This window comes from Enoplosus armatus, chromosome 5, assembly GCF_043641665.1.
Source record: "Enoplosus armatus isolate fEnoArm2 chromosome 5, fEnoArm2.hap1, whole genome shotgun sequence".
Taxonomy (NCBI): Eukaryota; Metazoa; Chordata; class Actinopteri; order Centrarchiformes; family Enoplosidae; genus Enoplosus; species Enoplosus armatus.
In genome coordinates, this window is record NC_092184.1 from 6,641,711 (window position 1) to 6,666,622 (window position 24,912).

The following is a 24,912-nucleotide window of genomic DNA, read 5'->3' on the forward strand; positions in this document are numbered from 1 at the left end:
GATAAAACAGGGCGGTAGGATAGAATTCACAGCATCCTTTTGCATTTTCATCATGAAATACAAATGCTGCATACTCTGTCTGGGGGCTGTTTTATTCCCTCTTAAATATCCGCAGGCTGGTCTATTTGGCAGGAGTGACGCCTAGAGCCTAAAATTATTGAATCAAAACAATGTGCAGCAGAGTATTCTTCCCTTTGATTTAAACAATACTCTTGTTTGGCAATTAGTGTGTCTACACAATAGCATACACAACTCAAAGGGAAAAAAGGACAATGAGAAAAACAGGATGCATCTATCAAATAATCATATACATTTTCTTATCCTTTAATTTAGTCGTTCAAACAAGAAATAAAAAAGCTTTCATCCCCAATCCAGTCTGAGCTCCATTCTGATTTGGCATATAATGACAGAATAATGTGGAGTGCAGATCTCCACCCAATGGCATAATTAAAATCTCAAGCTATTTAATTACTCAGTGATTAAAAATGTCTGATGCCAACAGGTGTGATGGCGCTTCCTGGGCTGATTAATGCCAGTCCGTTCTGTCTTGTCTGAAAAGAGAAGGTCATGAAGAAGGTGGTCGGTCTGCCCGCTCCCACTCCATGTCTGCAGGTCGCAGCAAGCCACCTCGGTGGTTTGTGATTATTTTCACTGCTCCATTCTGACCTGTAGCCATTGCAGATTTGTGTTTTATTCCTCTCCCTCTCAGTGTAAATCATTGCAGCTGCCTCCTCAAGGATTTCGGACTTGTACTGTATGTGTCCTTCCCTTATATTCAACTGGTTGCCTTATAAATAAAATCAGAGTAGGGTTTATTAGTCATCCTTTCAGCAAAAAAAGAAAAATAATTCCCTGCATTGTGGGTGGTCTAGAAACCTACATCCTAGAGGCTAGAGAAGCAACTGTTGCAGGTGCAAATCCCTGCACCAGTGGAAACATCTGGACAAGGACAGCGTGTTATGAGATGTGCTCTCCTCCTGAACAATGTCTCATGTTCCATTATTTATGGCAATTGATATGATAGGGCTAAATGGTAGCCAGTACTGGAAAGTGTTAAGACGTCTTATGCTGCTCCTAGATACAGCCTACTGCAAGTGTTTTTAACTGTCTAAATGTGAAACCAGCTGTACTCTGTCCGACTCACTAGGTAACAAATTGTATGACACATTACTTATCTTAATTTTTAAAACACAGTCCGGATATTTGCAAGAGTTGCCTTTACCCAAGTTCACTTGAGGGTATGTTGCCAAGCCTACTTCTGCCACCCATACCACCAGAGGGAGTATTCAACTGGAAAAAAAGAGCAGGTTTAACAGTGCAACAACTGGAGTAACTTTACAATGGTTTCCCCAAACCTGAAGTGTCTGAGCTCAGTTTACAGTGTTTCTGATTTACTTCTACTTTTGATTTGAAATCACACGGCTCTCTACTGCAGGATGGGGTCCATCAGAAATGTGATCTGAGATTTGAGATGGAGAGGATGATTTGCTGGATCAGATAGACCTAATCAGATGGAAACAAGACGCTTACTATCTGCTGTTTTATTCATTTATCGATCGCTTCTCCCACATTTCGGGAGAGGCATCCACAGTGCATTTTGAGTCTGCAAGGCAACACTTAATTTCAGGGTGTTGACATCATCATCGTCTGAAAATATTACAAATATTACTATGATCATTTTGAAGAGAGTGAAAAAAACAATCCGACTCTCAGCACAGTCCAGTATGACATATCAGTACAGTGACATACGGATGCCCGTGTGGCCACACTAATTATTGTCAGCGGCTGGGAGTGATATGGACTCGCAGAGAAATGCAACGTCCTGCCCTTCTACATCTTGAATAGTGGGAGTCATGAACCGCTGCAAGGTGACGCGTCCTCTGATTTCAACCGAAACTTCAACCTAGACACGCCGTGTTATTTATCACCATCTGAACCTCCGCCAAACTGCACCAGCTCCTTTATTATCAAACATCGGGATCGGGACCATCTTGCGCAGTGGTACGGCGAACGGAGCAAGCGGTGGCGGCGGCCACTCCGGGGAATGTCGACTGGCCGTCAGTCCTGACATCGGCCTCTTCTGATCTCAGACACCAGGTACAGTACACAGCATTTCAAAACACTGTCACTGCCGAAGCATGCTAGCTGTTCGCATATTTCGGAGCCGCCTTCTTTACGTGTGGACTCGTATAACTTTCTCTTCTTTTTATGAAGTCTTCGGGTCGCTAGCAAGCCATTAACAAAGTTCAAATCCCGTTAGCTAGCATTGGTTCGCTTGCAGATGTGTGCTACGGCAACGTCAGTTTACAAGCAAGTAGGCTAGCGAAGACATGAATTAGCATGCTAAGTTAGCCCGTGGACCTGGCTGGCGCAGCAAGTCACCACTCATGAGCGCTGGGGTTCACACCAGGGGCATGTGTCCTTAAATTCTCCTAACGAGAATGCGGTGCTTGCTCAACTTTATGTTTTCACGGTCTCGGTCTGCCGATAAGAACATTTCAATCCAGATGTGTAATTTACTAATATTAGCTTGTCAGCAAGCTAATCTGACAGACGCAGCCAAAGCAGCATTTGAATGGTTTTGTGCTAAGCAGCTAAACCGTGTTCAGTAGGTGACAGACTGCGTATGTTAACGATACCTGTCACATCAACACAGACTCAGCGTGGGCATGTGGAGACCGACATGCAGTTAATGCCGCCGCTGCTCGACACTATCCGCCGCTATACCGTTACCGTGGTCAACGTTAACGCAAATGTACAAAAATTACATCTATTTAAATATATTAAATTAAATAGGCATTTCCTGCCCCGCTGTGATTCAGTTTAACACAGACAGGCGTACTGTAGCTGCACGTCAACATAAGTTTATACCTGACAACTCAAACCTTATGTAGGTTGGTTACTTAGTTGTCACAATGAATGTGTCGGTACCACTATTAGAATTGTAGTTATTATAATTTAAAGCTAATTGCTGTCTTACAGCCTGTGTAAAGTGATGTTCTCTTTCACACACCCTTTTCATCTCTCTCTCTCCCTCCCTGTGTGTGTGTGTGTGTGTGTGTGTGTGGTCTCAGTCCAGTAAACTTGTGATGACCCACGACCCTGCTAGTTCAGCCTGTTGAATATGGTGTGGTAATGCTGCACTTAAACCTGTTCACGGAGAGAGAGATACTACAGCTTTTCTCTTTCCGTGTGTGCGCGTACAGGCGCTTCATGCTGTTTGTGTATCTACAATATCCTGGTGAGCTATATATAGCACCTAACAGAGTTTGCAACTTGATCTGAAATTGTCTTTCAGAGCCACAGTACACTGTGTGTTGCTTTCCACTGGAAGTGAAATATCTCTTAGTTCAGAGCATCTTTTTCTTTTCTGACTTTTTTTTTTTAAAAAGACATTCCCCCGCCTACCTGTAGGCCTTCATACAAGCCTATTTTATTTTGTGCTCTGTTTTTTGTATGTATGTTTAATCCTTTGTGGTCCCTGCGAATAAATTTTGTGTGAGACAATTACAATGATAATCTAGTATGTCAGGGCTTATTAGACCAAATATTTTGTTTTTAATCCATCCAGTGCTAAGCACTGCCTGTATATTTTAGCAGGCAATTGTGTACACTTGTGTGTCACAAAAAAGTGTCAGAACAGGTGATGATGAAGCAGTTGTCTTGTAACAATAAGGAGGCTAATGCATCTTTAATTGTACAGTAAGTTCCTGCCTCTTTTGTCCAGAGTTGATTTGAATGAATAAGCGCGTGGGAGCCACTGCATGTCCACACAGACTGCTCTAGTGCAAGCAGAGACAGATTTGGTGAGCTGCTGACAAAGTGTTTCTTATCTGGTTAGGTGATCTGAGAACTTTGGGGTGAGTTACAGGGAGCACTGCTAAGGTGAGCTATGAAAGAATAATGTGATATTGAGAACGTTTCCACACGACAGAATATACTAAGACACTTAAGTACTGTGCTCTGTAGGCCTAGTGAAAAAAGCAAGGCCCCAGTCTAATCCCTAAATAGAAAGCAATTAGGCTAAGCATTTTTATGACACTTAAATGAAGGTTCACATTAATGTTTCAGTGTCTGTTGTGCTTCTGTGCCTATCTGTGGGCTTATCCTTTGCATATTTTTGCATACTGTCTTTGTAGACAAAAGTCTCTCTGTCCACACTGCTGCTGGTCCTCAACCTGCTGCTGGTCCTCAACCTTTCAAATGACATTCATATATGTAGTCACACTATGCCTGGCAGAGTCAGAGGCTCTTCAACTTTAGTTTGTTTGGTCAGGTGAGAACAATGCCATTTGAACTCAGGTGTGCACCAGATAGCAACATGCAGACCTTGTGAGCATGCAGGTCTTGATCCATTTACAAGCAATCTGTGGTGCTGTTTGTGAGAAGTGAGAATGTAATATGAACCAACTACAGGGTTTAACCCCCGGATACTGTACACTGTTTCATGGGTGCAAGAGGACAGATGTTCACCTCTGTTAATCAGCACTTACTTATGCTTGGAAAGTCTTGAGTAACAAATTGAGTGTCAGTGGATGCTTATATTAAAATATTTCTTCACATCTTCAACACTGATGTGAACCCAAGAAAATGTATGTGTGTCCAGTTACAGGGAGAGGAATCTTGATACTGCCAAATCCTAATATCCAATAAATTAGATACTTGCGTGCCTGTGTGACTTTTGTTTTCGAGCCTGAAACGTGTCTGTGTTAAAGTAGATGACTCAAACAGGAAAATGCATCAAAGTAAACTTTTCCAGATACAAAACCAACTGCAGGTGTGATCACAGGCTCGGTGACCAATGAGCCCACATTCCTCCTTTACCATGAGGCCTGAGCTCTGATCAGATCTAACCAATCATCAAAGCATTTTAACAATATTACAGAACAGAATAAATGAACGAGGTAAGCTAAGTCTGGTCTATAAAAGACAAATGTGGGAACTGTGTGCTGCATTTTTCACGTTTGAGATAATAAACGCAAGTCTTGTTGAGGATGTAGCGGATTTCATGCGTGCTGTGACTGCACGTCACATTGCATGAAAAAGTGCCCCATACATGTCAAAATACTTTGGTTTGGTAGCAGTTTGACTTTTAAAAACACCAAAGGGCTGTTGGAGAATCAATGCACAACATTTGAATTCATGCACTGACTGCAGAAATCACCAAGTGACTTCCTGGTATGTGAATGCTGAACTTTTCACGAGTTGGTAGATGCTTGTTTGATTGTACTGCCTTCTGCATGAATGCACAATAGTATTTTATCTTTGTGCGGGTCTCATGGACGTGTGGCTTTAACAGTGCATACCATTATTCCCTCTAAGCAGTCTGTATTGCAAGTTGCATGGCATACAAATGCACAAACAGACAGGCTGTAACTGGGATTCTACATCCGGATGCTGCATCTGTCACCACCTCTGTCCTCTTAAGCTTCTTGTCCTATGCTGTTGTAATCATGCCATTACTTACAGTTCGTATGCAATATTGAAATTTGTAATACACTCTCACTCTTTTACCGAACAAATAAGTTAGAGAACATCACTTTCAAATTATGGTTGGTTACTTTACAAAGTGTCTGTTAGCATACATTCTGTTGTTTAGCCAGCAAAGGCCAAGCTTGTGCACTTAATAATTTCCCACCTTGTTTATATCCGTTGCAATAATTATAAGTATGCTTGTTCAGTCCAGGTGAATTTTCCTTTGGCTTTCTTTCATCTGTTTTCCATCATAGGTTTCTCAGAGCTTGCATCATTGCTGCAGCTCAGAACACTTCCCTTTCCACTTGTACCGTCACCACTTTTTATGCAGTTATGACCAGCTGAAACTCATAGGGTCATTTCTAGGTTGGATGCCCAACTTGTGTCAATTTTGACGCTTCTCCAATTGTAGCCCTTCTGTCCCCACATTTGGCTAATGTTAAGTTATTTCAGTTAAGGTCAGTTTATGATTAGGTTAGTCTCCCGTAGCCAGACCTGTCTCCACACTTTTGAGAAAGGTCTGGCTCAACCCATCGTAGTTCTGTTTTTCTTTAAACCAATCACAATCGTCCTAGGCAGCGCTGAGCCCAGGATGCAGCGACGGTGCCTTTGCTAAATAGTCTTGAGGGGAACTTGTTTTGGTGGAACATTTGCATGTGGGGAGGCAAGCCCTGGCATTAAAATGGTTAAATCCCCGCTAAAGAAAATGCTGCATAAAATAGTAAACCATGTATGTAGATTAGATAATGTTACTGTAAAATAAGACAAACATGATGAAACTTGATCATCAGTGTCCTAGCGGTGAAGCCTACCCATACTTTAATTTTGGAGGAACTCACTGAACCCGTTACAACCACAGACTTTGAAAACAGTAATGAGTAGATAGTGGACGGGGAGCAGAATGGCGACTGAAATAGTCTACATCCGGTGAGTCAGACTATGTTTAGGCTAAAGTTTTGGTCACTCTTTATGGTTGGTTCCGTTCAAGATGCTGCATGCAACCCCTAACGCTCCACAGGGGAACAACAGTTACACTTTTAGTTCTACTTTGGTAATTCACCAAATCTGAAGAAAGTGTCAAAGAAATTTGACAAACCCACATATTGTATGATAAACCATGTGTATCCTATGCATGTATTTGTGTGTGGGCTAATGAACGGTTTATGTTTAGGGAGGATGACGGGTACAGTAGCCATATTGAAATGGATTTTACACTTACACTCATTTTCTATGATGGTGATCTTTGACCTGTGGTATACACCAAGACACTGTTGGACATACTGGTCGTCCTCTCTCGTGCAGACTGGTAGGTGTGTGTGCAGCTTGACACTGAATGGCTTCTGTCCATCAGCCTTTCGTTTTCCAACTGCTTCAGTGCCGTAATACCTGCCGTCTGTCTGTACCGAGGCTGCAGTTTGGTCTTTTTCCTTGCTCTAGTTGGCGTTCTTCCCAGAATGTGTTGGAAAGGATACAACCCTTGACCCTCTGTACAAAATGAGACCAGTACTTCCCTGTCCCTGAGCTGAGGCTAAACCATGGACTAGGTGCCTACAGTCTTTTTACCACTTAATTTTCAGCCTGTTAGGGAGGTCTTTATCAGCCAACAGCCAACAGATCTTGTGTAAATTGCCCATATTTCCATGCATTCTGCAAAATTCCCCCAGTCCAGAACACATATAACACAAACACATGCAACCTCCACCCTGATTGTAGCACATATAAATCAGAGGTTGTCATGGCTTCATTGAATCAGTTAATATTTTAGCAAAAGTTTCCTTTTTCCTCCTCTGCTCAACTCCTTTTTGTACGGTTCATAACGTTTTTCTTTGGTGTAAAAAGGAAGGTACATGGTCAGGTCATGTCTTTTGTCATCACTGTGCAGTGAGGCCTGTTACATCAAACAACAGCGATGTTTTGAGATCTTCACAAATGTCTCAGTTTTCCTTTTTTTCTGTGGCCTTTCCTGTGTTGCAGGCCCTTCTCTCTGCACATCGCCTACTGGTTAGCCTATATTTACTCAGCCCCGTGACATGTTTTGTTGCCACAGCAACCCTCCACAACCCCCCTAGTGCGCTGTCACCTGTGTACTGTCCCACAATGCACTGCAGTTTACCCCCAACAAGTATTATGAGCAGACTGAGAACTGTGAGTGCAAAGAGGGAAGCTATGCAGATCACAGACTTGTAAACAGAGTTAGTGGATTAACTTCTTCCCCAAAGTAAACCAACCTTTTTATCAAAGGTTTAACATGATAGGTCATTGGACCAACTGCATCCTTCTCATTTTTAGATGTTTATTCAAATGGATGCTGACCTGCAGTAACCTCTTGTTATGCTTGCAGACATTCCTACAACACCAGGCTGCAGAAAAACAACGTGCATGTTGGGAGAAGAGAACGAGCATGTGATATAGGGAAAGAAAAATATGTTATGGCAAGGATTATAAAAAGCAAGAAATAGAAATGGCTATAGGGCTGTATGTGGTCAATAATCTATGAACAGGGTTTCCCCGTCTGTTACACTCTGACCAAAAATGCCAAACACGCAGTACACTTTTTTTTTTTTTTTCCTGTTGCAAGACTTTTGAACAACTTCCAGTTGTGGCCTTTGCTTGCCTACAGCCTCTGACAGCATACAAATATAGTCTCCTCTCTACTTGAAAGTTAAGTAAGAGAGTTTTGAATCTACTCCCTCTGTGCAAGCACCAAAGAGTCTCTCCAAGGTGGGTGGTAGTTTCTCAGTTCATAATCTGGAATCAGTTGCTAATGTCAATATGACCTATGTTACCTATATTACTATTATTAAGTGACCTTTAAGTGGTCACATTGTTAAGAGACCCAGGAGGGGAATCCTTTTTTACACATTGGTTCTTTATGATTCCAACAGAACCATGCAAAATCTGAAACGTCATTCATCAAAGAGAGTTTAAAGGCTGTATTTTATTGGGTGCTGGCACCAGTGGTCACTCAAAATGTACTGATGGCTGTCACTTGGAAGCAGTTTCACACTACTGGTCTCAGTCGATTTTCCATGAGTGAAAATTGGCAGGGGTTTGACAGATGATTCAACATCTTTAAACCCAGCAGAGCTCGTCTGTCATCATCCTTGTTGATTTTTCTAAAGTTCCTTGGCTTGCAAATCAGTTCAGTAGCTGACTGAACCTTTCTGTTTTTTTCCCCTCAGAAAGAAGTGTCAGAAGAGTTTAGTTTTTTTTTTTTAAATATAGTGTTATAGAGTTTTATGTACCACTCGAGCATACTTATTTAATGTGCAGTAACGTGGTGAGATCTGAACCCCAGGAGACAGTGACAGTACTGCTGTATTCTCTGTCCACAGGTCTAATCTCAATGAAACTGTTATACCAACAATGGTAAAGCTGAGAGTCCTCCGTTCAAGTTGTGTCCTTGAGCTGGTAGTCTTCTGAGCTGTGTATGGTCAAGGATTGTTGTCCAACCAGTGACTAAAAACACATTTTTATGTTTGACAGTTTGGAGAAATTACACCATTCACTGCTTTTCTCGCAGTGCATCCCAATCAAACTGTTCTCTCACAGCAGCTTGTAATCATGGAGTAGCATGGTTATTTCTACGTTCCAGCAAAGAAGGGTTCAAAGCTGTCCATGTCATGTCACATTTCATAAAAATTTGTCACAGTCCACTTTAGAGTTGATAAATTTGTTTAAGAAGGCCCACGGGTAGATACATCAGCAGGACCTCAGTGATATATACAGCATGTGTAACTCAGTGGAAAGTGGTGATAAGGGTGACAATTTAGGGCTTGTTTGAAACCATTGTGTGTGGACATGAAGGGAGTCATTACACCAGCCACAAAGCCCACATTACATGTGTATAAAATGAAAGCAGGCGAGGTGTGTTGCATTCTTCCTTTGAGCAGCACTGTTTGGTAGCACAAACCAAAATTCTGTAGCACAGCGAAAAGGATTTACGTTAATACTTTTTAAAAAAGCAAAATCTATTGTTAATAGATTGTACCTGTAGAAAAAGCAAAGAGCAACAGCAGATGAATGTTTTAAACTTTATTTAGACATTCAGATGAGGTATGGAAATATTTTGAACATATTCATGATGTGGGTGAGTAGAACCTATGCCTTAGGTGGTGAGAACTCGTTTGCAATGAAGACAAGAAAACACTTATGGAAACAACACTGTAATATTCTTACAGTACTCCCACCAGCGCGTGGCTGGTATCATTTTCACCTTGTGAGTCTGTGTGGCGTTTATATGTTTGTCTGTGGACAGATTTTGAACGTGATAGCATCACAACTGTGCAAGATGCAATCGCAAAACCTTCAAAATGTTTCCTGAAGTGTTAGATACAGCTAATAACTTTAGTACATTTTTGATGCCTTTATCAATGTTCAAGATCTACCAGCCTGTAGACAGACACACACTGGTCAACTTGACATATATGTTGGCAGTGGCTGTCCTGTTAGATCACCATAATAACTGATAATGGCTGAACAAGAACTTGGTAGACCCTGCAAGGACACGTTTTACCTTTTAGAATAGTCCTTCACAGAGGATTTATTTTGATAACAGTCATACATGTTGTGTTAGCATGGCCTTGTCCTAAGTTAGTGTTGCGTGGCCAAGCACATTTAATTTATTTTCCTTCCTTCTACTTTTCGACTGGCGCCATGTGCAAATGAAGTTTGTTAACCAGCTGATGTCAAAAAAGTCTCAACTGTGCATCTCTGTGTAACTTTGTGTGCTCCTGCGTCATACACATTATTCATTCATCAGTACTGTTAAACACTTTGGCCTCAGTGTTTACTGGTGTTGGTCCACAGAGCAGCTCTGTGGCATCTGTGTTTTGGACTTGGCTTCGTATTTTGTTCTCACTGTTGGCCCTGACTTCCCAGGGCTCTCTGGGTCTATTAATACCAGCTCGCTCTAAAAATACAGAGTACTGTGTGACCCACTGGGACTAAATAGGATCTCAACCTCTTACCGTAGGCATACTGACATACACACACGTACACACACACACACACACACACAGCAATTATAAATTCAGATTTTCTTAGAATACAACATTCCTGGATTGTCAGCTGGAAAGAAATACAACGTCCGTATTTTCCACACTCAAAAGCAAATACATATTTGGCAAATTCATTTGAATCATCAAACCTTCAGGCCTAACTGAGAACAGTAATGTTTGTTTCCACTGATGTTGAAGGAATGTAGGGGCGTGTATTTGTGTGTGTTGGCCTGCTTTGTGTGTATATACTCATCATCATGGCCCTAAATTAGCATTAGACGTAAAGACCACGCGCTATGGATTTTAAAACTCATTGAATTATTTCCCTAATTTGTTTGGAACAGTGATGTGACGCATCTGGACAAGGTCCAACTGTTAAATTGAATTTGTTTCCCAAACAACTTGTGAAAATGTCAAATAAGGAAAGGGAAATGGAGAACATTTTATCCCCTAACACATTCGTTGATTGGATAACAGCTCATAACATCGTACACTTTGTGTAAACAAATGCCCAGCAACATGCTGTTTGATTAAAGGCTTAATAAGTATCTCACATACTAAGAAGGCAATAAGACAAAACAATGTACATCAGGGCATGATCATAGTAATGTCAACCGTTATACTTCTGTGATTGTTTTCGGTTTCTCTGCTGGCTCCCCGTCTCATGGACACACACTGATTTGTTTACTGATTGTTTCTGTACAGAAACAGCCAGTTAGATCATTTCTTCAAAGTGTGAATGCACATTAGGATAGCCGTATTTAGAAAAAATCCTCCACATAATCAACAGGTGTCAGTTGAACTGGGTTCTCTTAACTAGAAACATTTTGGTAACTTGGTATATGCACATCATGAACATTGGCAGTGACAAATTGTCATGAATACGTTTTGTGTGGCATGCATGTCTCTTTTAACTGTACATACCTTGCTTTCCTTGGTGTAAGACGCTAACTTTTTTGTTGCAAGCAAAGGCATCAGCCTATTTGAAACCGTTTGATCCTAGCAAACAGTGATTATCTCTCCTGCCTTAGATGGAGCCTCCACTTTGACATAATGCCTTTGGTGTAGAAAAATGTTCAATTCACTGGTGGTGTGAGACATGCTGAAAATAAGCAGGCAAATCTTTCCTTTCCTCTAGTATGTATTAGAATTGTATATTGGACATATATATATACATTCATACATGCATACATACATACGTGTGAGGATTAAAATGGTTTCCTTTTCATGTGTTTTCTCAGTAATTGGTCAGCTGCTGGACTCAGTATGGGTAGTATGGATGATGCCAGGGTCTTGATTAGTCAGTCTCTGTACGCACCAGGTATGTGTCATTAGTCATGGGAGGCAGTGCCCTTTACATAACAAGGTAAACTGGGGTTTGTACATTTCCAAACTGTGTCAGCGTGCTCTTTTGCACAGTTAGTAAGACTTGGGTCTTAATCAGGTTTCATCTATCCATCCATCCATTATCTCTTGCTGCTTATCCTTTTCAGGGTTGTGCCTCTCCCAGCTCAACCTGGGTGAGAAATTCTTCAAAGACTTTCATATTTAGTGTCAGATGTTGGCCGTTTTACCTTTTATTCCTGCCTGTCTTCTCTGTTGGTTAAAGGGCTTGTATGGTTGGGTGAAGAAGTGCAATTAGCTTTTTGCACCTACAGATATAAATATATGAGAGCAACATATTTTCTTGCCATAGAGAAGTTGTGAAACCATTAAAAGGAGAACTACAGGAGACCCTGTTTAATAAGGAAAGCTACAGTCTGTGAGGCCAGATGGAGAGCTGCAACCTTGTCAACATGAACACAAAAGCTAGCCTGAAAATGAACGCTCATACCTGGTTTGGCAGAAACCTGAAACTGGATAAGGGGGAGAGAACAGCGCCCTTAAGGGACATTAACTCTGATTTTACAGTGTTGATTTTATTGCAGATTAATTGCGTAGCAGCCAGGTTGATTTGATTTAATTCCATCATTCAAATGTCACCATAATTACTCATAATTTCTCAAGCTTAGCTGTTAAATGTCTTGTTATGTTTGTGTGTTGAGGTCAGGATGTAATGAATGCAGATGACAGAAGCTAAAAAGTTTAGTGTTGGTACTTAAGGTGTGTCTGATTAGTTGACGCCTTCTTTATAAACAAAAATGAGAGCTGATTGCAGAATATGGACATTTTTGCTTGTATCTGTAGTGCTGTTCAATATACAGGACAGTACCTATAAAAAGTATTGAACCCCTTGGTATTTTTCTTTTTCTCTGTGTCTGAGTTGAATCAAAGTGGATGTAATTTGGCGTTTTTGATCAAGAGTAAATAATCACAAACTGATACAGATACAAAATACAAGTAGTTGACACCCTACGATGACTCTGACACCATCAGTGCATCAGTAGTTCAACCAGAGGCTCTTCTCATTTCTCTATTTTCCTCCTCCTCGTCTCCTCTCTCCTCCATCCTCCTGCCTGTGACCCGGAAATCAATCTCAGTGCGCCATCTGGAAGGATGTCTCTATTCCTAAAATGCATCTAGAAGAGGGAGGAGCTAGGAGAGCGGAGGCTTGCTGGAGGAGCTAATCCTTCATCATTCCTCAGGTGTATCCTTTGCTGAAGTCTTTTCGGCACCCGCGACGTATAAAAGAGGCGTGACACACAGCTGGAATATAAAAACCATGGCGGGAGCAGGACTCTAATAGTAGAGATAGTTCCTTTTGTATTCATAAGTTGTATTAGTTATTTAAGATGATCAAATGCGCTTATCGTTGAATGAATATCAACAAGAACATTACCTTGCATTCAGCACTAATTTGCTGTATTTCGTGTTGTCATTTCATACAAACATTTCTAGTGCTTCAAACTATTTTTTTTAGGACATCCGTACATTCTTGTCACATTATGCCAAGTTATGGATTGAATTAAAAGTAAATATATAAGTTGTCATGAACACTGTTATGCTCATCTGACAGAGATCATGAGATACAGCAGTAAGCTATAACAAAACAATGGACAGGTGATGCAAGTGTGCCACACGTCATATTTCATTGATGTTGCTTTGAAATAACTGCTTTGAAGCACAGATGTCTCATTTTGTGAAATGCCTGTTGCCTTGTCACCTCTCTCCTCGTCTCTCTTCCTTGCCTCTGCACACATCTCAGGTGGGAGGGACTAGGACATGAGGAGAGGAGGTGAGGAAAGGAATCGAGGATGTACAAACCGAGAAATGAGAAGGGGCAGGAAAAGTTGTATAATAAGTTGAATGGAGATCACCTGTGTGTCATTTTAAGTTGATTTTGAATGAATAACTAAGCCAGGCCTTCTATGCCACGTGTCTAATCTAAAAACTCCACTAAATATATATAATTATGGTTTTTAATTGTATTCTCCTGTCTGCAGTGCACTGAAGCACTTTTCTCCAGATATTGCAACACAAAATGGGACTTGAGACTCATCCAAATAAAATAATTTTTGAAGCCCGTAAACAGCACTATACAAATAGAATTTCTTGGCTTGAATGGGGAAACTTGCTTTGTTTGAGATGTGACCGCACAGCAGTTCAGTTAAACATTAATGTGTTAACTAAAAAGTGCTAGTCACACCAGCACCTTGTCTAGCTACTATTTCAGAAGGTCAAGGAATAACATCTATTACATACTATAATATTCATTAAGGATTTTTATTACCACTTCACAGAACCTAAAAACCACTCGAAACCCTCTCAAGTAAAAACTCAGCCAGTCTGAAAAAGGCTTTAGCTGCTCTAAAGTCAGTGTCATGTTCCTTGTGGCTGATTACTTAAATATAGGCTCCATACACGTGGCAAGGAGTGGGGATAATGGTAGTGCAAGGCCTAACTCCAGGTTTACAAAATGTTCAAGTGAGACACAACGATTGCTAGAGCTCTCAACGACTTGTACCTGCTTCAAAGTTATTTTACAGTCCAAACTGGACACTTCAGGCTTTTCCCTTGCTGCCTTGTTGATCATATCAGCCACAGCAGAAATGATTGGGAGTCTCCTTGATATCTACTAGACTGGTATTCACTTCAGATAGGCCTATCTTTTCTTAACTGTCCACTCGAAGGTCAGCGACTCACCGTATGATTAGTCTGCCTCCATTTTGTGTTGCACAAAGCAGGTGAGTCACCCTTTGTCAACAGGAGCGACGTCTGACTGTCCCCTTTTGAGTTAATGAGTGATGAAGTCCTCAGCCGGCGAACAAGGCACCGTTCTGTGCTGACTTGAGCCTGTGTTAGTTAATGACTAATAACTGCATTGTGTTTACTATTACCTGTCAAGGTGAGTGAGTGGTACAGATGGATCTGTTAGAGCGAGACAGCTGACCTGACTGACTACGCCGTGTACAGTGGTGGGACTGTGTCATCGGCCAAAAATGGAAACCAGTGGAAATGTTTACATGAGATCTGCATTATGTCAGCCAAATACCTCAGCTAGATATTTTTGAACAGGCTGTGATGACTGTTTTGACCAACTATTGTTCACCAGCAACAGGTGTGGAAGGGTCTTGTTGAAACCTGCAAATACTGAACAACAGTTAAATGCTCTGTGCACAAGGAGCTTTTGTGGGATAGACGGCAAAAAAAACTTGTGTACAACTTAGTTTGTAGACTGCACACAAATTCTTTGACACACACACACCCCAGTTGCAGAGGTTAAAATCAGAAGCTTGGGGTTATGGACACAGGCAGGTGGCGGTGTCAAGAGGGCGTCAGCTTGCAGCTATGGACTTGAACCCAGAATGATGCCTCATGTGCTGGGAAGTGTCCTCCATTCTTCATGTTGAGCTTGAATCCTGCTGAGAACATTACCACTAAAGCTAGAAGCAGATATCTGAGAGCTGAGGCATAGGCCTCGTCATGTGGGCTCTCAGGTCACACTGTCAGGTTTGGTGGTATGTCTAAATAGGCCTAAACTAAAATCTGTCTGTGTTTCAACTCAAAGTGCGAAACTGAGAGAATGAGTCTCTCTGAGTGAGGGAGGGAGGGACAGGTATTGCTACAAGACAGTGTTGTGGAATGTGTGGTGCAGTTTTTGTGGTTTGCAAAGTGTTTGGCAGGGGGAGGGATCTAAAACACTGCTGAGCTACTTCTGAGTTGCAGGTCCCTCCCCCAGCTCATACTCAGTCTTTGCTCTCTTTCTCTTAAAGGAACAGTTACCTCACTTGGCCTTGGTCTCTCTTATCAATCTTTGGGCTTCTTCTCCCTCTTTTCCATCTTTGCTCATAAAGTTGATGTTGACCCACAGGCTGAGGACGCACACGCTGACAGATAGCACTGACTGTAAAGGTTACTATCTGGCTCCACTGATGATATTGCTCTCTTGGTGCCCCCCAGGTCCATGTGTGGTCAGTGAAGTGTCCTGGAGAACAGCATGGCAGTGTATCAGTTGAGCGTCTGGGTGAGATGAGGTGAGTGAACAGGCAGAAATGTTTAAAGGCCTAACCTGGAACCAGAGTGGGTTGCCCATCGTCCACTCTGTACATGTTTATTTTTTAGAAAACACAAGCTAAAATAGATTCAGTGAAAGTATGTATCTATAAACTCTGTCCAGAAGCTATTTCCTGATTATATATTTTATAGGTCAGATTTGTATTACTCCCAGATCCTTGTAGAGAAATGATCTGAATTTGTCTTTCAACTCTAGGGCCCAATATACAATTTATTATTATTTTTTCCACTTTCTTTTTCAAGAAACATAAATGATACACCAAACTATATCAATATACAAACATACATAAGACAAATAAAATAAAATAAGAATATATAAGATTCCAATATAGAACCTTAGTCTGAAATACTGATAATCGTGATTTTTCCCTCAGTGTCGCCTGTAAGCAATGTGAGCTCCATTGACAAACCGGCACAGCTATTCTTCGTACCAGACCTCCACCTCAATCACCAGCCAATCAAATGCACCCAGACAATAAACTGGCCAATCATGGCAAGCAGGTCACCAGTGACAGCCGATCCCAAATACCCAGTGTAAACCAGCAAGCTCAGCAGCAGCAGGGAGCTGCTGGCCACCTGGGTCCAAAGGGCGTCGGTGCCGGGAGCCATGGAGTCAAAACCAACCAGATCTCCCCCAGCAATCCTGGGCTGAAGGCTGTCAGCCAATCAGTGAGCAGCGGCGGAGGGATGCTGAAAACAAAATCCAAGCGGGAACGGAGCGTCTCTATTGACTCTGGTGAATCAAGAAATGTCATACCTCCAACCCTGGAGACAGATGCCAAAGGAGGTAAGACGTGCATGCATAGAAGGAAACTGTGTCAGCATCTGGGACGTATAGTCTGTTTCTGTTCTAAGTATGCAGAAGGTCACTTCCTTTGCCTTCCTATCAGCCAAATCTGAACATGAAATACCAGTTTACATGCATTCACCTCCTCCACAGCAGGAAGTGAATGTAAGGACTGAGAGGACAGAAAAACTTGTTTTCTCTCTTGCTGAAATGCCCTGACCTTTCAGTGGAGTGTCAGAATTTCCCCCTGGCTTTTGATAGTTTGTGCCGTGCCTGCGCTGCAGTGACGTGTCTCCGATGAAAAAGCATCTGGGCTTTCTGTAAAGCTCAGTGAGAAACGGGTCATGAGGTTGCAAAAATGTAGTAAGCCTAGAGAGGATGTTATTAAAGCAGGAGACAGTGAGTGGGTGGGAAGACTTTAAGTTCCTTTTTGTGAGTGTCTCGGTAAACATTTGTGTTCAGGTGGTTCAGTACAAAGTGTTGCATTTGATTTGCATTTGTTTGCTGTTGCTTATTTAAGTGTCCGTGTGGTCACATGAGCGTTTGACTGCCGATGACATTAATGTGATTTTGTGAAACTCATCTGGGCTTCCTGTACATGACTTGAACCTCCTCTTTAAACATTCACACGCACAAAAACACACATAGTCTCACACACACCTCTGAGGGAGAGGCGCGGTTCCAACACAAAGAGCGAAAGAGGGAGAAAATGAAAGATAGGGTGGATCATTTGAAGGGAAATCTCTTCTGGTTCCATTTGACCTCCACACCCACTCATACACACCATACACACTCCTTCTGTCTCTCACTTTCTGTCTCATTCCCTGTGATCTAATTTCTGCCTGTAGAAAAACAAAAGTGTATTCAAATGAAACACAAGCCTCCCTCCTCTTTATTTCAAATCATTCCGCCACCAAACCTGGAAACCTGTAGAGAGTGGATGACAAATAGTCTGAACACGGTCGTGGACGTGGCTCAATGGCTGACGTTCTTGTTAAGATAAACCAGTAACTGCTGGCAACAAAAACATAAAAACATTCTCAGAAGACAAGCTCTTTCATAGTGGCTCTCTGTGTCAAGGTAGCAGTCCTCCCTCTGCTGTTCTTTGCTATGTATTGTCACTGCAAACTTACTTCCTTCTTTACTGTACATTCACCATCTTTAGTCTGTGGTTACCCAAGCCCATCTGATGTGTTTGTTGCGAAATGGTTTTCTGCCACAAAGTCAGTAAGAGGTTGAGTAATGAGCCGGAAAAAGCTTCTCTAAATATGTGACAGTAATCAGGGATATTGCCAGTGTACCTTTTCGCATTTTGATCATTTAAACCCACTGTTTTATTTATATTTCATCTGACCCACCGTCAGAAGTTGTTGCTGCCTCTTCTACTGCAGGTTACCTTCTGGAAATGTTAAAGCTGCTATATATTTATTGCAGCTGTTTGCACCCACTGGCGCACAGCAGCTTGTGCACCCACAGAATCAGAATTGCGCCATGTGAGAAGGCTCAGCACATGCTTCTCAAAACATTACATCTGTTGATGTGATTAGTATGCATGGCATATTGTTGTAAAAAAGAAAAGGAAACCAATACAGAGATGAGCAGAAGTGAAAATGATTGCAGTGTTTAATTTTTGCCTGTAAGTTGCTTAATGTTTTAAATATTTAAGCATAGGAGATGGTTTAAGCATGGGTGCATGAACCCGAGTTTCACCTTTTTTATAGGCTTCCAATGTTTTCAGAATTTGGCTCACACAGACATGCTGTAGCTCTGAAATATAACCCATAATTTTACATGACATGACTATGGTAAATTTTACTAACACGACTTCATGATGCAGCTAATAACCATTTTTACAGAAGACCATTTGATGATTGATTTAAAGTGATTCTGCCATTTGACATCCTGTTCAGATTTAGGGCAAACGTCATTAGACAGATAACAGACAGTAGTATATTAACTTATGGCTCTGGAAAATACAGTGATGGTTTTAGACCATTGGTGGTGAATGGTAAAAACAAAATACATTGATGATATCCTTTAAAGGGACAATGCTATGACAGTTGTTTTCCAAGTGTTGATTTGTGTGTGTATTATCCTCTAGAGGGTGTTATGCGCAGTAAGCGGCGCTGTGTTCTGGAGAAGAAACAGCCATATAGTGGAGACGAATGGTGTTCTGGACCTGACACGGAAGAGGATGAAGACAAGCCACACACTGCGACCCACCGTGAGTCTGTCTACCTCCAAAGAGGGGAAACACATTGCCACTTGCTGTTGTCTGAATGCAGCACAGTCCTCACTAACAATGGTATCATTGTGACCACAACTGTGAGGCCGCATGAATTACATGTAGAAATCCCCTGCCTCGTCTCAATTTTATTTTCTCTGAAAACAACAGGTTAAAGCCATGAATTATCCATAGCTGTTTTCAGATCCTGCACACACACTGATAGGAAGAGGATCAGCTTGGAGTGCCATACTATCCCTTTCCACTGATTAGACTTTATATGTGTTTTAGCTCCATCTAGTGTTTAGATGTTGTAGCCAAAAGGATGTACTGGTATTACAATTATAAACCAGGTTACCACTTTAGACAAATTAAACTAGTGTGCTACTGATTTTTCTCAGGAGAGCGTGGGCTGGCAGGTCCTATCCAGGGGCTCTCTGATCGCCTGTCCACAGGACCCATGTCTGAACCTGGAGGTCCTGTAATGGGATGTGGAGTGGGACCAGGGCTAAAGGCAGAGCCACCTCAGCCTTCACAGCAGGTGGTGTATGTTTTCACAACCGGCCTAGCCAACAGGTGAGAACTATTTGCCAGCCTGACATGCAGGTGATTATTTCACATCAGAAATGATTTTCCTTATGTTATCAACAAACTTGATTTGTTTTTTAGATTTTGATTGGATCTCCAGTTCAACACTGAATTATGTAACTGCATTTAATTTGTAATATTGCTTTATTTGTTTGACAGTGCTGCAGAGGCAGTAATGAAAGGACAGGCCGATTCCATCCTTCTCTTTCACCAGCAAAATGTACCACGCACCAAGTTGGAGCAGGTCAGACATTCATAGCTCAGACCAATTAAAAAAATGGTCAGGTTTCTGTTAAGTCACAGGGGAGTACAAGTGTTTCCACAGTAAAGACCACAGGTGCAAAGTATGTGGGAAGGTTAATTTGTTTAGCTATTTTTGGTCCCCTCTTTGTTCCTCTTTTCATTAGCAGTTGTTGTGACTGTTGTGACTGCTGTGAATACTTGTACTAAGAAAGTGAAGTGCACTATGTGTTGTTTTGGCAAATGAACAAATAGACGATATACTATATAATATAACTACAACTACTAAAAATAAACAATAATGTAATTGTAGGAGTAGTGATAGCATTTTAATAGTCTTAACTTTTTTTTCTCCTTTTGTCTGCCACAGGGACACCCATCAGGGAAGCTTCCTAACCTATCTGAGAAGGTAAACTCCAACAGCTCTCCACCCACAGGCACCCCTAAATCCCAAAGTGGAACTCCACGGCCAGCCTCTGCAGGAATTGGAGGCCCATTGCATCCTGCAGGGACACCGTCATCAGCAGGACACTCCGATAATGAATCCCCTCAGACCAGACCTGGCGGAGCCTCCAGCAATAACAGCATCATCGCCCTTAGGTCAGAGGGAGGAAGCATGGCAACACCTGCAGGCCCAGTCCCAGGAAATGGAGATGGGGAAGGTGCAGGGGGTATGACTCTTCCTGATGCTACTGTTTCCCCCTCAGGGAGTCCCTCAATCCTATCTGCACACCTACAGAGTGATACAGGCCAGAGGAGTGGCCCAGGAAACACAGATGGGCTTTCAAAGGAGCAGCTGGAACACAGGGAGCGCTCTTTGCAGACACTTAGAGACATAGAGAGGCTGCTTCTGCGCAGTGGGGGGGGTGGAGGCCCTGGAGACACAGGAGGCTCCAACAATAATGCTAGTAATAATTCCTCCAACCTAAATAATAACAACAATACTGATAGGAGTGGTATTCTCGAGGACAATGACAATGGTACTAATAACTCCGGCAATTGCAGTAGTGGTAATGTGCTATCATCAGCCTTGGCTCCGATGGGAGGGATGAAGAAATATGAAGAACCCCTTCAGTCCATCATTTCTCAAACACAGTCCCTTGGTGGACCTGCCCTTGACAGCCCTCAAATGGACTCTCACCATAACCTACCACAACACCCGCATCACCAGCTGTCTTCACCTGGGGTTGACATGGGTCCCTTACTTGGACCAGAGGGGCTGACCCCAGAGCAAATGGCGTGGAGGAAACTTCAAGAAGAATACTACCTAGAGAAGAGACGACATCAAGATATGCAACCCCCCACGCATCCCCAGCACTTTAGAATGATGACCGAGATGGGCATGCATGGAGGTCCTATGATGATGAGAGGACCCCCTCCTCCCTACCACAGCAAGCCTGGGGACCAGCAGTGGGGTCCTGGCAATATGATGGCAGGAGGAATGGGTGGAAATCCACGAATGATAGACATGCACCAAGAGGGACCCCGTGGCCCAAGGTTCCTGGGACAGATGCAGAGAGGGCCACCTGGGGGAGGGGGCTTTCCTGGTAGTACAGGGGGAGTTTTATCAGTGGAGGGTCTAGGACCCCAAAGGCCCACCAGGCCAGGGATGATCTGGCTAGATGATATCCCCAACAACATAGGTGGTGGAGGTCCTTTTCATGGCTGCTACCCCGGTGGACCTCCTCAGCACTTGCAAGGTGACCCAGAGCATCTGTTAACACGTGAGGAAATGTTTCGTATCATGGAGAAACGACAGATGCAGGGGCTTCCTAGGTTTGAACTTGACAGATTAGCTAAACAGCAGCAACAGGGCAACCTTGGTTCAAGAATTATGGATAATCCTGGGGGCCCAGACTTTCCCAATTTGGGAATGGGCAGGGGTCCACCCTCCACTCGAGGCGATCCTATGGACTTTACTGGCTCACGGGAGATTATGGGCTCTCCTGGAGGGGGACCTCAGATGAGAGACTTGGTGGATTCTACTCTGGGGAGCCACCTCACAATGAACATGAACCCACAGATGAATGTTCAGCAACAACAGCAGATGATGCTATCTCAGAAGCTCCGAGGAGGTCCTGCAGGAGGGGGGCCTTTAGGTGAGATGTTTAGCCCTGGAGAGATTTCACGAATCAGGGCTTCACAAAATGGAAGAGGAGTAAATAAGGGAATGATCCCAGGACCTGATGGCCCCTTCCAGTTTCCCAATCAAGGTCCCTTCTCTGGAGGACAGGTGGAAGGGCCCTATCTTCAACAACCTGGCCCTGAGATGTTTGGGCCTGACCAGCAAGGTCCTAATCAAATGGGAGGTACATCGCGGCTTAGTCATATGCCGATGACTGGAGGCCTCAGGGGAACTGACCTCGGTCCTAGGCACTCCTCTGACCTATCAATCAATGTTAACCCCCTGACCTCTCCTTCAGTGCCTCCTCCTCATCAACTCAAGTCTCCATCCCTCAACCAAGAGCCATCTCCTCTTCTACCTTCCCCCTCTGCTCAAGGACTGAAGTCACCTTCACAGATCACCTCTGCAGGGCATCACCCCCCTCTTCCCCCTGCGTCTGGTGCTGGGACTCCTTCCTCTTCTTCCATCAAGTCTCCCCAGGTGATGGGGTCTTCCAACCTTGTGTTGCACTCTCCGTCTGCCTCTCCTGGACGACTCAAGTCCCCAGCCATGGCTGTGGGCTCTCCAGGGTGGGCGTCTCCTAAAACAGCTCTTCCAAGTCCAGGTGGTCCAACTAGTGGGAAGGTAGTGGGCAACGGAGGAAGTAGTTCTACTGAAACAGGTACACTCAGAATCCAAAATAATGTTGGATCATCATTAATGCTGTTCCTTGTATTGCCATGACATTAATCATTTTTTTATGTTCTTTGCAGGCCAATCACTTCCCCCCAGGAGTTCCAACTCTACTCCCATTAGCCAGCCAGGATCTATGAATCCTAGCATGCCATTTACTTCCTCTCCTGATGCTCCTCCATCTCAGAATCCTCTATCTCTTATCATGTCTCAGATGTCCAAGTATGCCATGCCCAGTTCTACTCCTCTCTATCATGATGCAATCAAAACAATTGCCACTTCCGATGACGAGATGCTGCCAGATCGACCTCTTCTATCTGGTGTCAGCATTGGAGGTATGAAAACAAGAACACATTACACAGGTTTTCATTGCACATACGGCAGTACGCAAAGAGGAAGCAGTAGAATGGCTGCTTCAATGTGTCATTTGTAGATATTGCCATGCCATCAGAGAAGTGCGTTAATTCTTAGATCTGTGTTGCTTTGCCTACAAAAACCTTCTCTCAGCCTAAACCCTCATATTATAGTAGTGCTGTTTGAAAATATGAATAGACCTCCAATTAATATTTCTGTCTAATGTGTTGAGAAAGAGAGCAGTCTATTTTCAAATGTTAATAGTGTGATTTTTCACATGCTGGCCTTGTTTTATCACCAGGAAACATTGGGAACCCCCAGACCTCCCAGATACTTGTCTCCCAGGGCTCCATTGGTCCCCACAGTGATCCACAAAGCCCGATGGGTATTGTAAGCCAAGGTCAGCAGCACCTGTCCCATGATGCCTCAGGACCTGTGCTTTCCTCCCCAAACCACATGGGCATGCCTGCCATGATGGGGGGAGGCGCACCTGACGGAATGGGGCCCTGCAATGTTTCACCTATATCTCAGAACCACATGGCAGGGTTTCCTCGCATCCAACCACCACCTCATGCACCCATGCACTCACCTATTGGAGGAATGTCACAGAATTTCCCTCAGTCTAACGAGGATATTCTGCCACCTCAGCAGTTACACCTGCTTAGCAAAGGTCATCCTCACCAACGCCCCTCTCACCCCTCAGACTCATTTGCCTCTTTGCCCATGGGGGATGGCCCAGATCTAAGTGAAGTCATTCGACCCACTCACACAGGGATCCCTGAGTTTGATCTCTCCCGCATCATTCCTTCTGACAAGCCCAGTAGCACTCTTCAATATTTCCCCAAGAGTGAGCCACATCAGAATCCACATCAGGGGCCACCATCCCAGCAACCTACTCCACAGCAGCTCCTCAAACAGCTGTCTTCTTCTGGCCCTCCCCACAGCAGCGGCCCTTCATCTAATCCCCACTTAGCAAACCTACAGAATATGATGGCTGAACAGCAGCTGCCACCTCACCCCTCACATGGTGGAATACGTCAAAGCATGGGCATTCCTCAGGGGGGCTCTAGGGGTATGGTTTCTGGTGGGGGCATGGGCCCCATGTGTCCACCTGGACATATGATGGGAAGGACAGGCATGGTGCCCCAGCAGCAACTCCAGCAACAGCAAGCCATGATGGCTAACAGCCTTCTCCATCATCCTTCCAATCCATACCCTGGCATGATGTCCTCCCAGCAGCACCCACACAATCTGATGGCACAGCAAAACATTATGATGATGCAGGCTAAGCAGCGAAGCATGTCAATTCCAGGGGATCCCTTTGGCCCTCAGGGTCCTCTAATGTCCCCTCAGGGTCCCATGATGGCCCCTTCCCACCCACAGTCTGGTATGATGGGTCCCCAGTCTCTCAGACAGCGTGGAATGTCTCTGGACAGTCCCATTGGCTATGGCCCTGGAGGTATGGCCAATATGCCATTCTGATCCAGCTCACATAAATTGTAAAAAAAACAAAAAAACAAAACTGTCCACAAGGTTACCTTCCCATTGTGTTTTTTCATTAATGTTATTCTTGCAGTTGTTTTAAAAGTGTAAAAACAATAAATCAGTGACAGTCTTCAGATTTTGGATTACAACTGATTTAAAAATTTGAATATTTAAAAGCACTGTAACACAGTTCAATAACAAATCTGAAGCCATTTTCTAAAATACTGTAAAATATGTATATTTCAAAGATGTCTGTATTTGTGGTGGGAACAGAGTGGCAGCCAGGAGAGGAGTGCCTCAAATTTCTATTTGTTTTAGTATCATTGATTTATTTTCTCCAACTACCAAACTGTTGTGCAAAAGTATATGTGTATATATATATATATATATATGTATATGTGTATATATATATATATATATATATATACTTGCTGTATATAAGATGCAATTTGTGATTGTTTGCAGTTGTTCTGTATAATTGTGTTTTAATAGAAGTCTAAAAATAGAA

At 43.0% G+C, this 24,912-nt stretch overlaps 1 protein-coding gene across 1 annotated transcript; it reads left to right on the forward strand.

Annotated features, from left to right (window-relative positions):
* Window positions 1-1,926: 1,926 nt before the first annotated feature.
* Window positions 1,927-24,912, forward strand: bcl9l (bcl9 like). The gene is made up of 10 exons (XM_070905822.1): window positions 1,927-2,097; window positions 15,816-15,889; window positions 16,304-16,716; window positions 18,818-18,940; window positions 19,342-19,516; window positions 19,688-19,772; window positions 20,139-22,554; window positions 22,646-22,900; window positions 23,221-23,319; window positions 23,350-24,912. Exons 3-10 carry the CDS (start codon window positions 16,392-16,394, stop codon window positions 24,399-24,401), a joined length of 4,530 nt encoding a protein of 1,509 aa, XP_070761923.1. The 5' UTR covers window positions 1,927-2,097; window positions 15,816-15,889; window positions 16,304-16,391; the 3' UTR covers window positions 24,402-24,912.